This window comes from Podarcis melisellensis (assembly GCF_964234715.1).
Source record: "Podarcis melisellensis genome assembly, chromosome: 14".
NCBI lineage: Eukaryota > Metazoa > Chordata > Lepidosauria > Squamata > Lacertidae > Podarcis > Podarcis melisellensis.
Genome location: NC_138546.1, coordinates 9,263,442 through 9,279,556, shown reverse-complemented (window position 1 = coordinate 9,279,556; position 16,115 = coordinate 9,263,442). Strand labels below are relative to the sequence as shown.

At 49.2% G+C, this 16,115-nt stretch overlaps 2 protein-coding genes across 2 annotated transcripts in view; one reads left to right on the top strand and one right to left on the bottom strand.

Moving 5' to 3' along the window:
• Nucleotides 1-4,915, bottom strand: part of CPSF4 (cleavage and polyadenylation specific factor 4) — a 30,846-nt gene extending 25,931 nt beyond the window's left edge. Inside the window, exon 1 of the mRNA XM_081889370.1 lies at nt 4,908-4,915. The gene's annotated coding sequence lies outside the window, so the exon portion shown is untranslated. The remainder of the gene's footprint in view (nt 1-4,907) is intronic.
• PDAP1 (PDGFA associated protein 1) lies at nt 1,124-15,146 on the top strand. The gene is made up of 6 exons (XM_081889415.1): nt 1,124-1,280; nt 7,881-7,972; nt 9,165-9,281; nt 10,089-10,210; nt 13,618-13,769; nt 14,250-15,146. The coding sequence occupies exons 1-6, from the start codon at nt 1,268-1,270 to the stop codon at nt 14,306-14,308; spliced, it is 555 nt and encodes a 184-aa protein (XP_081745541.1). The 5' UTR covers nt 1,124-1,267; the 3' UTR covers nt 14,309-15,146.
• Nucleotides 15,147-16,115: the final 969 nt, after the last annotated feature.

Sequence of the window (16,115 nt, the reverse complement as noted above, 5' to 3'; positions counted from 1 at the left end):
TGAAGATCACAGGGCACTTTATAAGAAAGCAAAATACATAACATAACAACAACAATGCCCCCGAAACATTTAAAAGGCCATAGATTGGCCTTTTAGCACCAGGGCAGGCCAACCTGGAAGGAGGCACCTATTGCTTCATGCAGCCATGGGGAACATGCGGCTCTCTGGATGATGCTGCTGGACGCCAACTCCCAGGGCCGGATTTACGTATATGCTAAACAAGCTTAGGGCCCCACTTTCTAGGGGGCCCCAAAAAAATTTAAAGGGAAAAAAACCTGGATGTACATTTCCAAAATATAAGATAGAAAACAAATAAAATGGCTTTAGATACCTACTAGGTCCATAAATTACCATATAGCTTATATTCAACAAAAAAAACAGCGAAAATTTGTTGTTGACAAAGGACAGCTGGACATATAAAGGGCCCCATTACCTTCAGTCGCTTAGGGCCTCATCAAACCTAAATCCGGCCCTGCCAACCCTCCTCATCCCTACTGGCCACGGTGGCGGAGGCTAGTTAGAGTTGGGAATTCAGAAACACCCAGAGAGCAAGAGGTTCCCCAAGCCTGCTTTAATGGCTGCCAAGCAGGCAGAAATCCAACAGGTGAAACCTTTGCCAGGTAGGATGCCCTCCTCATAAATTCCTGCCTGCCACACGCCACTGGAGGCCCTTAGCCAAAAAAAGGCGCGCCGGCCAGAAAGAGAACTCGTCAAATGAAGGGCCTGCGACCCCCACCCTCCCCTAGAGAGCCCCCAAAGGAAAAGCTCCTACGCTTCTCTTGTTTCTTCCGCCTCCTCGAAGCCCTCCGTCGCCTCGCGATGACGTCCCCAAGACGAGAAAGGCCCTTCCCTCGCGCCTACGTCACGATAAGGGGCTTCCCTCTGCGGCTGTCTTCGCTGACGCCTGTCTAGAAGTCACTCTACGGACGGCCGCCGGAGCCGCCGGGCGAGGCAGGCGGACCGCACGAAGCCTCTCGGCGGACGCGGAGTGCGCTTTGTAATTCCGAGCTTTCCGTCAGGCGGCGCCGAGGACAACCGCCGCTTCCCGACGCCGGCATCCCGCCGGCCAGGCCCCCAAGGCAGCGCGTGTCCGCCCGCTCTCTCGCGCACGAAACGTGTATCAGAGAGAGGGGGGGGGGAACCATAGACTTGAGGAGCGCAGGGCCGGCTCCACTTCCGCTTCCGGGTCGCGCCAAAAGCTCGGGGCGAAGTGAGGAGGGGGAGGAAAGAGTCGCTTGTAGCCGGAGCCGCCGCCATCGTCCTCGCTATGCCCAAAGGAGGTGAGCCCGGCCGGGAGGGGAGGCCCAGGGCCGGCGCGGCCTGTGGGGTGAGGAGGAGGAGGAGGGAGCGGGGAGCCCCCTGCCGGCTGGAGGGGGGGGGGGACTTGGGGGGTCTCTTGTTCTCCCTTCCTGGGGTGCCTCTGAGGGGGTTGAGCGTCTTGTTGTTAGCCGCCCTGAGCCCGGCTTCGGCTGGGGAGGGCGGGATATAAGTAAAAATTATTATTATTATTATTATTATTATTATTAAGACCTGGAGGGAGGGGGCGCCTCTTGGGGGTGGGGGGGTCGTGAGGGTGATGGCGGGGGGAGTCTCTTCTCCCTCCAAGCTGCTCCTTTGCTTGCCTTTTCGTGGGCCTTGTAAACCCTTCTTGTTCTGCTTTTGGACAAGGCGCTGGTCCGGGTATTTTTTTTTTAACTAAAAATAAAAAATACGTGTTTTGTTATAGAACGGTCTGCGCTGCTGTTTTCTAATCGTCAACCTCATGGTGCTTTTTTGGATGATCCACGTGAGCTGCCTCCCGAAGGGGCTTGCGGTGAAAGGCAGCTTAGAAAGGCCGGGAAGAAAAACGACGGGGAGAGGAAAGTTGGGGTGGGGTGAATGCATTCAGTGGGCTCTGTCCTGATGATACTCTCTCCCCTCCCCAACTTTTCACCAAATCACGACATCTGGAAACCTTCCCTAACAGTAGCTAAAAGGTACCAGGCTGCCTTAGATTCCCCGCTGCGGTTTGAGCATCAGACAGTTGCATCAGGCAAAGCGGGGGCATGCGTACAAAAAGAAGGGGGGGGGAGACTCTGATATGCCTTCCACGTGGGAAGGAGGCTGAGGGCTGATTCAGGCACTTGGTTTGCACAAGTAGAAGGGAAAGGGGGCGTGGAACTGCCCCTGAACTTTCCCCATTAAATCGCATAGTCTCCTAAATCTCAAATGTTGAGAATCCAGGTGGTTCTTTTCTATACGACCTTCTGGAAGGCACCTGCCTGACCAGTGCTGTTAGCAGTAGGGTGCCAGATTAAACGGTAATTTGAGCTTGAAGGGCAAGGACTGTGACTTGGCAGTGGAGCACCTGCTTTGAAAACAGAAGGTCTCTGGTTCATTTCTCAGGTTAGGGCTGGGAATATTGGTGTGTAGGCAACACTGAGCTCAGGCTGAGTCTGGCTCAGTATATGGCTGCTTTCTTTGTTCATGTCTTATAGAAAGGACCAAACTTTACTGAACCAGCTTTCACTGAGCCTTGCCGCAGAATTTTCCAGGTTCAATCCCTGCCATTTCCCAAAGTTGTTGTTGTTGTTCTTACTCCCTGCCATCTCCCAAGGTGGTGGTTTTATTGTTGTTGTTGTATTTATTAAATCTGTTAGTCTCTATCTTGCCCAAGGTAACCCAAAGCAACTTGCAGCCAAACAAACAAACAAAACCCCACATAGATACATTAAAACAGTGTGTGTTTGTGTTACATTAAAAAACATCCCACACACTTCTAAAAGGCCACGGATAGTTTAAGGCCAAAGGCTTAATTATTTAAAAAAAGTTTCTGCCTGGCATCTAAAGATATATAAAGATGGTGCCAGATGAGCTTTCCTGGGGAGAGCATTCTACAAATGGGAAGCCACCTTGGAAAAAGCCCGTTATTGTGTTGCTGCCCTCCAGATCTCTCATGGAAGGGCCTCAGATAGAAGAGCCCCCTGTCAGCAACCCTAGAGACCTGCTGCCAGTCAGTGTAGATAATAGTGAGGTCAATGGTCTGACTTGATACAGTGGTACCTCAGGTTACATACGCTTCACGTTACAGACTCTGCTAACCCAGAAATAGTACCTCAGATTAAGAAGTTTACTTCAGGATGAAAACAGAAAATCGCATGGTGGCAGCGGGTGGCCCCATTAGCTAAAGTGGTACCTCAGGTTAAGAACAGTTTCAGGTTAATAACAGACATCCAGAACAAATTAAGTTCTTAACCCGAGATACCACTTTATAAGGTAGCTTCCTGTGTTTGATCCAGTAGTGCTGCTCTTCCGAGTTTTTCTGATCATTTACCTGCAACCTTGTGTAATATACTCCATAAACACTTTCCAAAAGCCTCTGTATGAAATTGCAGGCCAAAAGCTAACAGCAAGACTTTTAAAAAAGGAAACCCTCTGGATAGTCCTCACCTAGAGAGAGGAGTGGAGGTCAAGATAGGAGCCCCTGAGAGGTTGAGGGGGTTGAGTCTAATCAGTATATAATTATAGTCCTTTTGAGAAGAGCTCAAAGCAGGCTGCACATAATAGATTTGTCCTTACAACAGAGCTGGGGAACCTCCATTATTTAGACTACAACTCCCACCATTCCATTCCATTGACCAAGCTGGCTGGATTGATGAGAGTTCTCCAGTGACATCTGGAGAACCACAGGTCCCCCAACCCCACCTTTTGAGTAAGCCTGTGTTGTTTTCCCCATGAGAAGAACAGATTGAACAAGGGAAGCCAGTGGACACTTGGCTAGATTAGGGGCTTGTTTTGTACTGGAGGCTACCAGCTCGTGCCTTTCATTCTTAACCACCAGCAGCAGCTGAGGAAGGAAACAGAAGCAGTCATCTTGCTTTGATGAGTACTGATGCTAATTTGTGTGTGTGTGTGTGTGTGTGTGTGTGTGTGTGTGTCAGTTTCGGTGAATTGATGCAGAGCTTATTGTACTCATTTCTGAATGAAGGTTATCATGGCTATTGTGCATTTAGCTAAATTGGTTGGTTAAAAACGACAGCGTCCCTAATTCTTCAGAAGGGAAAGGTGTATATATGAAGTTGAAAATTCTGCCCGTCTGAAGCGGTGGCACAGAGCCAGGAGGAGGAGACTGCAATAGACAGAGAAAAGAAACTGATAGCTTGGCTTTCGCCAGACCTTTTTTAGTGAAGATGGAGGCATGACTGAGCTTGTTGCTGCCTCTCCCCCCCCCCCCAGTGGAGAGGCTGCCTTGCCGCTGCATATTCAGCACATGACTGGTTGCTTGCATGAACAGGAGAGGAAAACCGAGCAAGTCCCGAAGCTGCACCACACCCAGTTTGAACTATTTCCAAGGGATTCTGCCAGGATGTCTTTCCTGAATGCTAGCTTTTCCATAATCAGGGTTTCCTAGTCGTGGCTCTTGGATTCTCTGCCTCGCTGGATCTACAAAAGGAGCACGATGAGGTTTGCCACTGAAGCATGATGACATCCTGAAAGAAATGGAAGCTGCAATACCCGGTGCTCTCTCAGTGCAACAGATCTGGCCAAAAGTACAAGAGAAAAGCATAGTTCAAAAAACGTCAAGGCAGGAGATGGCTAGGCTACAAACACTGAGCATTTATGGCTGGGGTGCTGGATTTTGAAACAACAGAAGTGTTTCAGGAATTGCTCTGTTGGGTTGGATCAAAGGTCCAAATTATCCAGTCTTCTGTTTTCCATAGGGTACTTTCCAGACTCCCCATGGAAGTTTACCACTAGGGCATGAAAGCCACACGCCCCCTTCTTGTTTGTTCCTGGTTCCCTGGTATTCTGTGTTAAATTGCTTCTGAACATGGAGGATCTATTCAGCTAAGAACCATTGCTTGAGCTAAGTTCTTTGCATTTGATCATTTTCAAAGCCACATAGCATCTTGCAGTAGCAACTTCCATGTGCGTTCGAGGATGCAGCTCCCAAATGTGGGTTTGTTTGGTTTTTTAAAAAGCAACTTAAGTGTCAGGGTTGTGTGACAGACAAACAGGCTTGCATTAACCAGTTAGCAGTAAGAGGTTTTGTGCGGCCAGTTGGAATTTAATTAATGAAGCTTCACCGCAACGCAACAGATGTCTTTCTCTGGGTCAGGAATAGTCAACATGGTTCCAGATGCTGTAGGACTGCATCTCCCTCCATTTCTGGCCATGCTGGCTGGACAGCTCCACCTCCACACAAAAAAGATAGTGGCAGAGAAGAGGTGTTTATTTCCCCTAACCTCACATTTTTAGATTAACCTCCTTGTATTGCTCCCACCCCCTCAGCTCTCTTTGCAATTGTTTTGGTTTGGGCTTTGTGTCTTTCCCCATTTTTTTTTGTTTTAAATCCAGTTCCCACTGTTTGTCCGTCGTAGGCAGATTTGCTGTCATGAGCACAATCTTGAATTCTACCTCACATTAGAATTCCCTGTTTCATATGGGTCTACTCAGATGTAAGCCCCACTGGATTTAATGGTATTATTCCCAAATAAGTATTCAGAGGATTCCACCCCCACCCACCTCTCCAACTAACAGAATAGTGCGGCTTCTCTTCTGGAAAGCAAGTGAAAATAGTTCCCTTTTAACTTTGGTGTGCTACATACAGTGGTATCTCTGGTTACATACGCTTCAGGTTACAGACTCCGCTATCCCAGAAATAGTGCTTCAGGTTAAGAACTTTGCTTCAGGATGAGAACAGAAATTGTGCTCCGGTGGCGCGGCAGGAGGCCCCATAAGCTAAAGTGGTGCTTCAGGTTAAGAACAGTTTCAGGTTAAGAACGGACCTCCGGAACGAATTAAGTACTTAACCCGAGGTACCACTGTTCATGCACACAGTGGAAGCTGAGTTGGAGAGTTTGCTTATAATCCATTTACTTTTATCAAATAATATACTGCTCTTTCCACCTACATAGAGCAGGCACAGGGAACTTGTGAACATCCAGATGTTGTTGGGATCCAGCTGTTGCCATGCTGGCTTGGGCTGACGGGAATTGTAGTCTCACAACATCTGGAAGGGGCCCCTATTCCCCTTCCAGAGCTACAGTTCCCAGCATTCCCTGGGAAGAGAGGGGTTGACAGTTAAACCATCCCAGAAGCTGTATTTTGTCTGAAGGGAATAGAGGTCTTCTAACATCTCTCAGCAGCCTTAACAAACTACAGTTCCCAGGATTCTTTGGGGGAAGCTGTGACTGTTCCAAGTGGTATGACAGCTTTAAATGTGGCGTTGCACATGCAGCCTGACTGTATGGAACAGCTGTGGGATTTGTAGTTGGCCTGCAGCCCAGGGCATGAGTCAGGCAGTGAGGGGAAGACCGAGATGCTGTGACTTCCAATCCTACAGGAAGGCTGTGGACAAGCCAAGTGGGGGACCGTCATGGCTTAGAATTCCATGCTGAGCAATGGGTTGAGCGGTGATATGTCCAGGATGAGATGGAAAGGACCCCTTTGACTTCCTCCTGGGAAGAATGACATGGTTTGGAGGGATGGTAGAAGGTTTTAAAGAACCAGGAACGCTGGGACTTGCCAATTGAAGAGTTCTCCAGCCTTTCTTTGGTTTGAGCTTTCTTCGTTATATCATATAATCTTCTGATGTCCATTACATTCGGCTTCATGGTCCAAGTTTCTGGCCCCATATTTATCGAGAATTGCTGACAGACCTCAGGAAGCCCAAATAATATACTTATTAAACGACGAAGACTCAAGTAGATCCCTTGCAGTCGCTAGATACCTGATTAATGTCTTATTTCATAAGAGGAGAAATGGATCACTGTATGACTCTGACAGCTTAGCCAAACTTAAGAACCATCAATAAGTGCCAGAACTAAGACGCATATCCCCCAAAATCTGAGGGATTTGAATTGTGGTTGACATAGAGGGAGCTTATTGTGTATAGTGTTTACTTAATTGAAGTAAAATTGGTTTTATAGGGGTGTTTTAACTTGGAACTGTTTAAATTGTATTGTTTATGGGTAAATTTTGATGTATTGTTTTAGATATGGGCCAATGGCCGTAATAAATCAAACTAACTTTGAGCTTTCTCTCCCCTCAAGCCAGCCTTCCTTGTACAGTCATGCCTCTTGTTACGTTTGCTTCATGATACGTTTTTTCAGGTTGCGTCCCACAGTGACCCGGAAGTACTGGAAAGGGTTACTTCCGGGTTTCACCACTCGCGCATGCACAGACGTGCAAAATGACGTCATGCGCAGAAGTGGCAAATCGCGACCCGCGCAGGTGCAGGTTGTGTTCCTTTCAGGTTGCGAACGGGGCTCCGGAACGGATCCTGTTCGCAACCAGAGGTACCACTGTATTGCAGGATTTCTGCCAAGTTACCAATCACTATGAATATATATGTACATGCCTCTAACCCTTCCTCAGCCCCAGCCAACATGGCCAATAGCCAGGGATGATGGGAGTTGCAGTCCAACATATGGAGGGCACCAGATTGAGAAAGGCTGCCACCTGTGGTTGTATGTGGTTTTTATCCACTAGATGAAGGAACCACCAGTTTCCTCATCCTTCATTCTCTGCAGGAAGTCATGTTTTTATATATGTTGGAAGCCACCCAATCAGATGGGCAGCGTACGCTGATGATGATTGGCTGCTGGGACATTCTAGGGCATTAGTCATGCTGGCTGGTGCTGAAGAAGAGTTGGAGTCCACCTTTTTTCGTTGCACAAGCCTGGCAACTGGCAGAAGAGGCAGGACACTGGACTGCCTAGATGTTTTGGTCTGGGCTTGCTTGGTTGACTGCAATAAGCCAAGAGCGAAGAGACGAGGACAACAGCGGCTGTCTGAAGTCATGTTATTATTTATTATTATTGTTTGCTATTTGTTAAATTTGCATACTGCCCTATACCAGTAGGTCTCAAATCCCTAAACTGGCTCTTTCCTCGCAGGTAGGAAAGGAGGCCACAAAGGCCGGGCACGGCAGTACACAAGCCCTGAGGAGATTGACGCTCAGCTCCAAGCAGAGAAACAGAAGGCCAAGGTAAGTGTGTGTCTGCTTCCGTTTTCACAGGACCAGGGTAGCAATAGCAGGCACGAGTTGAACTGTGAGATGGGAAGTTGCCTGGTTCACCCTTTCCTTTGACACAGGCACACGAGTTCTTTTCTCAGCCTCCCATCTGCAAAAACGGGGATTTAGAAAAAGGAATTCTACATTTTTCATATTGGGAGTGTCACGGTCCGGTTCACAGGCGATCAAAGTCCTGGCTGGGGATGTCAGGACTGGGGGCAAGATGGCGGGGTGGGAGCAGGAACAGGAGTCCAGGAGTCAGGAAATCAAGGGTCAGAGGATCAAGGAAGCAAGGAGTCATGGAGCCAAACGCAGCAAGGCAGGGAACATGTTGCTATGGCAAAGAGCCTAAGGGAAATGCAGACCTTATATCCCTTCCCGGCTCTTGCCACCAGGTGCTGTGAGTTACCAATCGGCCTCACCTGTGCAGCCGCGCCTTGCCTCTTCAGAACAAACTTAGGAAAGCCCCAGTCCTGCAGAGTCCTACTGGTCACAGGGCCCGGCTCCTGCACATACTCCTGACAGAGAGAAGATCATTTAACCTTAACGTTGGGCAAAGGCTTGCAACCTATTTATTAGCATTGACCTTTTACCTTTACTCCAAGGAGATGCTGAGGATAGGTACATTGTTCATCCTTATACTACCTTTGCTGGTACCTTTCCTGGGAAAATCAGAGTACAGCACACTAGAATCGAGTGTCTGTCTCCAGGTCACCCTGTGAGCTTTGTGGCTGAGTGGGAATTTGAACCGATGTTTCCTCAGACCAACTTTCTCACTACTACAACACACTAGCTCTCAAATGCTTAATTATTGCTTACAGAATCCAATGAATTTGGGCCACCTCTGAGAGGACACTTCCGTCATTTGCCTGCCCTCCTTTGCACATGTCCATACCTCTGGGACAGAACATGATGTAAAAAAATAAAATAGAAGTATTAGATCTATAGTCCACTATCCTTTGTAAGGAGTTCAGGGCAGCATAAATGGATCCCTCCATTTCATCCTCACAACAGCCCTGACAGGCAGGTTAGATTTAGAGGAGGCAGTTGTCCAGATCATCCAGTGAGCTTGATGGGTGAAGAGCAGTTCAAGGAGCAGTCCTGCTCGCACTGTAACCTCTACTCTGTGATCGCCCCGCACGGATATTGCTCTTCACTTCCACAGGAGGAGGAGGAAGCAGAGGAAGGCGGCGATGGGGCAACAGGAGAACCCAAAAAGAAGGAGAAATCGCTAGATTCAGACGATAGCGAAGAGGAGGAGGAGGACGATGAAGACTACCAGGTACTAATGAGATGTCCCGTGGAAGGATGCTCAGTTTGTGTTAATCCCTGAAATTCAGGTCATTTCTCATCCAGTTGATTGCTGCCAAGTTATTCACCCTGGAGGGCTGGTTTTCTTCCAGAGGAGCTCTTACAGGGCTGAATGTGGCCCTCTAGATATTTCTGTGTGGCCCTTAGGACTCCCCCAAAGCCATGCCCCCTCCCCTTTGCCAACCCTGGGACATGCCCTCAAACTGCGACGAGAGAAAGGGAGAGGTGTACTGCGAGAAGCCAAGTTACAGGGAATGAGGCAGAGGGCCTTCTCGGTAGTGGCACCCGCCCTGTGGAACGCCCTCTCACCAGATGTCAAAGAGAAGAACAACTACCAGACTTTTAGAAGACATCTGAAGGCAGCCCTGTTTAGGGAAGTTTTTTAATGTTTAATGGATTATTGTATTTTAATTTTCTGTTGGAAGCTGCCCAGAGTGGCTGGGGAAACCCAGCCAGATGGGCGGGGTATAAATAATAAATTATTATCATCATTATTATTACCATTCCCAGCACACTTAGTAAGCTACAGGGCCCAGAACTCTTTGTGGGAAGTCGTGTGGGTTTTACACAGGGGCTGAAAGAGCATGGGGCAGATCTGCTCAGAGTCTCAGGATCAGCTCATCCCAAGGAAGCGAAGTCCCTTATTATTATCATCATCATCATCATCATTATTATCATTATCATTATCACACACTGCCATAAGCTTTTACATGTTGTTTGTTCCGCCCACCTGAAGTTGTCGCTGCTCATGTTCTCCTCTCATCTTCTTCTATTCCAGCCAAAGCACAAAGGCGTGGAAGGCATGATAGACATAGAGAATCCCAACCGCGTTGCACAGACAGCCAAAAAAGTAACTCAGATAGATATGGAGAGCCCCAGGGAATTGTCGCGGAGAGAACGGTAAGGTGTTTTCCTCCCCTCTGGCATGTGGGATTCTCAGAGAAGTGTTGCTCGGGGGGGAGGGTGTAGAAGTCTGGGAGCCTGTGGTTCCCCGCTCCCTATTTTGGGAACCTGCAGACTGTCAAGGGACAATAACAGGCCTCTCCCAGAGCAAAGGGAGGATACATTGTGTTTTGAAGCCCTTCCGCATGCCAACACAGCTGTGCTGAGCCAAACAGGCCTGAGTAGTCACCTCTTGGCCGACCGATACACTGCAGACATGGCGCATTCACCGTCCTAGTAGATCACATAGATCTTAGTAGATCCTCGCCTTTCTGCATATGTGCCTTTAGCAGAGGCTGCCAGAGAGGAACTGAGTTGGGAATACAGTGGCCTGCAAAATACAAGACACTGGAGAGATTGGGGAGCAACAGGAAGGCACTAGTTGCTATCCCAATTATTTGGCAAAACCCAGGGGCACTGGCTTCCCAGGGCAAGCACCTCCCCATGCGGAAAGAAGTCAGCAGAGTCGCTGTATGGCTGCTCTGATAGTTACTCTTCAAGGTCTCAGGCAGTGAGATGGTCTTTTACTAGAACTACTGCTCCAGAGAGTGGGAGGTCCACCAACCCTGTGGACACATCTGGAAACCTGAGAAACCATCATGGACAGCAATTACCCACCTACCCAAGTGCCACGCAACCCCAGATGCAAACTCTACAACATACTTGGCCCTCCTCCCCCAGCAATTCGGCTTTAAAAAATCTGGGTTTTTGAAGCTTAAACATCTTCCTGGAAACTGCAGCTGGAGAGAAACGGCCAGGCCATGCCACCTGCCCCGGCCCCACCTTTGGCTTGCAAAAAGGGAGGCAATAGAAGAGTTTTCTCGGCTGTGGCATGGGAAGACATTTGGCGGTGGGGGGCTGCCCCCCCCAATGTGCACCACTATTAGGCTTGAAAGATTCTTTACGTTGAAGCTGCTTTCAAACCTCATTGCCGGGCAAGCAGGGTGGCAGCCGAGGAAGGTGGGATTAACCTTTCTCCAGCTGTGGATAGTCCCACCCCACCATGCCCACCTCCAGCTCATTTTGGCTTGGAAAAACAGCAAGGCCAATTGCGGAGAGGCTGGGGGTACCAGAGGTGTCTGTGGCAACCTGCACATAAGAGACCGAAGCTGTGATTTCTGCATGCAGAGGAGGAGCTGTACCCTCTGTCCAGGGTTGAAATCCACAGAATATTCTCTGCCCTGAATGCTGTTCAGGTGGGGAAGCGGGGCAGGTAGAGGGACATAAAAGTGCAAGCCATCTGCTGCCATCTGCCTTATTGCAGGGCAGATTTGAGGGCAAACCATATGCGGAACGAGTCTGCCCCTGCGGCTTGATGGAGGTAGAAATTGTCTCTCATGCCTTGTTACACTGCCATTCCTACGGGGATATACGCTCGGTATTTATTACCCCTGCTATGCAAAAATCTCCAATGAATGCGAACTTCAATGTCTAGAGCAGGGGTGTCAAACTCAAATTCATCGGGGGCCGCATCAGCAGTTTGGTCACCCTCAAAGGGCCGGTTGTATCTGTAGGACTATGTGTCCACTCTTTATTATCTCCCCACCCCAACCCATGTACAGTGGATCTAGCAACCTCATCCATAAAGTGATACCGCTGTTCTGCAGTATTATATTTTTTGTTTGCATAGTCCTGCAATGTGTTTTTAATCTTATAAAGCAAAAGTGTACACTCAGCATCTCTTAAACCAACCCGCTTTTAAGTGTAACCTGAGCATGCACCATGTTGCTGAAGAATGCACATAATGCACTGGTGGTATCCGTCCAGCAATTTCCTACAAAGCCTCAGCAAATTGGAAACATAGGTGAAGGACGAACGAGAAACTGGCCAGTATTGCCCCCATGGACCTGCAGAGCACCTTCACTTATAGCCAGTCATGGCCATGTAAATCCGAGTTGCTAAATGGGAGATTAAAAGGGCACTCCGAGGAGCTTCCAATTTAGCAAAAAGACGCCCTCCTTTCTGCAATTGCGTTCCGCCAAAGGACAAAATGAACCTGCCCATTTTGCCGGGCACAGGGAACTTCAGCCCACCCCGCGTCTCTCGGATCCATTGGGATCGGGTACTTCATCCACCCGCAAGGGAGCTGGCCAAGGCAGAAGCAAGGCGCTCTCCGCCACCCCGGCCAAGAGAGGCTTCCCCAGCCCCTGCAACCCGTCAGGCGGCGGCGGCTGACCCACTCGCGGCTCCCCAAGGTCACTTGCCCGTCGCCGGTCCCGAAAAAAGGAAGGCTAAGTGGGTCTGCCAGCCCTGCCTGCTAAGGACCAAACCCGCCGCCCCTCCGTCCCGCTTTTGGTCTCTCCCGGGAGAAGCAGGAGGCGGAAATGCAGCTCCTCACCAAGGCTCACGCGCGTACTCCTCCATCTTGGCTCCCGGCTTCCGTACCTAACGCGCTCGCTCAGCCGGCTGCCAGCGAGTCACGTGGGCCCCCACACCTCCGCTTCCCCGCGAGACTCCTCTGAGCGCGGCCATTGGTCGTCCGGCTTCCAGGAGCCGAACCAATAGGAATGAGAAGGGGGGAAAGAGAGCGACACACTGTAGGAAAAAAAAGTGAGAATAAAAGGTGAAGGCTGGCAGCCGGCGGCGGATACATGGGCCACATGACGAGGTCTGGTGGGCCAGATTTGGCCTGCGGGCCTTGTGTTTGACACCTGTGTTCTAGAGGACAAGGATCCTGAGATCACGTTGAGGGTAGCCAAATTCTGTGCGATTGCCATAAAACATAGGGAACAAGCTGTGCTATCATCATGCTTAAGGTTTTAAATGATAATTTTAGGTTATATGTTAGTGACTAAGTTTTAATTTATATATTTTTTTAACTGTTGCTGTATCTGTATTGTCCCTGTTACACCTAATTGCAAATTCAAATGTATCCCTATCGTGTTTTATGACTTCCTTGATATTGTATGTGGGCTGGAACTGGTCCGTGACAGAAATAATAAAATTCATTTCAAAAGTGTAAGAGCCCTGCTGGATGAGCTTCAAAGGTCCACATAGTGCAGAATCCTGTATCTCCCAGGGGCCAAGCCAGATGCCTCCGGGAAGACCATCAGCAGGGCATAAAGGCAGGTGCCTCTCCCTTGCGGTGGCTCCCTAGCAAATGGTACCCGGTGGCCTCTGATAATGGCAGCAGCATAATGCAAACAGGTGGGACATTGTCACATCCTCAAGTTTAACTGTGGTTTAGGGATATTCTAGGTGCAGGCAAAAGCCTCCTCGGGCACGTTTCCAGGTCTCCTTTTGGCCCTCCATCGCCTCCTTTAAGCTGTGCTTGTGTCCGTGTGGGAAGGAGTGCCTTCTGAACTCTGATTAAAACCTCCTTCGCTGGATTGTTCCTTCTTTTTTTCCCCTTTTGCTCAAAACAGAGAAGAGATTGAGAAACAGAAGGCGAAAGAGAGGTACATGAAGATGCACCTCGCCGGGAAGACAGAGCAGGCCAAGGCAGACCTCGCCCGACTAGCCATCATCCGGAAACAGAGGGAAGAGGCGGCCAAAAAGAAAGAGGAAGAAAGGAAAGGTAAGGAAGACTTGGCCTCCTCAAGGTTGTTCCTCCCCCCCAACCACACCCACCTGCTAGAGAGGTCTGGGTTTCCCCAGCCACTCTGGGCAGCTTTCAACAAAGACCAAAAATACACTAAAATGTCACACATTCAAAACTTCCCTAAACAGGGCTGCCTTCAGAATGTCAGGTAGTTGTTTATCGCTTTGACATCTGATGGGAGGGCGTTCCACAGGGCGGGCGCCACTACTGAGAAGGCCCTCTGCCTGGTTCCCTGTAGCTTTGCTTCTCGCAATGAGGGAACCGCCAGAAGGCTCTCGGCGCTGGACATCAGTGTCTGGGCAGAATGATGGGGGTGGAGAGGCTCCTTCAGGTATACTGGGCCAAGGCTGTATAGGGCTTTAAAGGTCAGCAACAACACTTTGAATTGTGCTCGGAAACGTGCTGGGAGCCAGTATATAAACCTGCGTCTCCCCCTCTGTTTTTTTCACCCACCAGCTAAAGACGAAGCATCCTCAGCAGGCAAAAGACTGCAGTCCCTGTCCCTTAACAAGTAAGCGTCAGCCACAAGAGAGGAGGGAAACTTCCCAGGAACTGTGCCTGGCTGGCGCCTGCTGGGCACTCTTTGAGGCTTCACACACAGAGGGGGCGACGCCGCAGCGTGAAGAGCACAGCCGTAACCGGCGTCATCTTCCCTCCTAAGAGACACTTGGCAGCAGCGTGTTCGTCTTCATCTGGGCACAGAATTCCATGGTGGGGAGGGGTGGGCGGGCAGGGTGGGAATCAGTGGGGTGGGTGGGCAAGCTGTTATAATCCTTTGAACGCGGGAGTCGCCAGGGCAGCGATTCTCCCGCACAGCTGCTTCAGGAGGGGGTGCTATAAATCGAACGATTTTGCTGTCTTTCAAATCGAGATTACCTACCCAGGGAGGCAGGAAAAAGCTGGAGCGATAATGGAGGGGGCGGGGAAAGATACGGCTTCAGCGAGGCCGCAAGAGAGAGGGGAGTGGGGTTGGTAGTCTTGGCATGCAGGCGCAAATCCAAAATGCTGGCGTGGGTGCGTGTTTGCGATAGGCACTCATCTGAAAAACGGCCTGCAGGGTTGGAATGTGGAGCAGCAAAGAAATAAAAACACATTTGGATCTGGACCGTGTGGCTGTTTTGGTCTTTTTATTTCCACTTTCTACCCTTCTCTCTCCCCATTTTTATTTTTAAAAAAGAAGCCATCCTTAATTTCTTCCCTTCTCCTCGGATAGTGACTTTTTAACTGCGAAAACAATACACATCCCTGCAAAACCAGAGAACTCTTTTCTTGATTGTGCAACATGTTGGAACAGGTGCAAATTGGAAGCAAAACTTGTATATTTGGCTGAATAAAGTTTAAATTATCGTAAAACGCCTTCCGTGCCTTGTCTTCTGTAGAAGCAACTGTGGCTGGCCTGCCCTGCTGGCGCTGAGGAATGAGTTCCAAAGCCTTCAGTGAAGCAGGACATGGGCCTGCAGAAACCACTGTGGCTCATGCAAGCTGGCACTGGTGGGAACGAAGGAGCCAACTCTGTCCCCCACTCTTTACCTAGTCTATTTGAACTGGGCCTGCGCTGCTTCAAACTGTGGTAGTCGTCTAGTTCTGAGAAACCCTCTCCATAAAAACATCTGCAGACCGAAAACTACCCCAGGAAAGAGATGGGGTTGTTCTACTTGGGAGTGAACCCAGTGAAATTATTCGACCTGTTGAGTCCAGTTTCAATGGGTCTACTCTTGAGTAGGACTAGTATTGGATATCAAGTCAGCGGCACCATACTAGCCCTCCTGAAAACACTTAAGACCAACAACAGCAAGTTCTTAACTATATTCGTAGCAGGAAGCCATCTAGGGAGGCAGCTGCATCTTTGGGTGACAAGGGAGTCAAAGGCATGACAAGGGAAGAGGAGACTGCTGCAGCGAAGCTGAATGAATTATTGGCACCTGTCTTTACAACAGAAAAGATGAGGCAGATCCCAGTGGCCTGGGGAACAAGGGCAGATAGTGGCGATGAGAGATAATATTCTAGGCCCAACTGGGGGGTGGAGGAGATAAGTGATCAGTCACCAGGTTCGGATGGCAGCCAGCCAAGAGTTTTCAAAAAATACAAATGCGAAATTGCTGAGCTAACAAAAATATGCAGTTTGTCCTTCATCTCTCAACCTCCATACATGAGGCCTGGAAAGCAGTAAATGTAACACAATTTTAAAAAGATGTCCTGGCAATCCTGGCAATTGCAGGCTGGTTAGTTTAATGTCTGTCCCCAGAAAACAGTTGGAAATCATTGCTAAAGATAAAATAACCATTTGATAGGATTTACTTTTGAGTGGACGTGGTTAGGGTT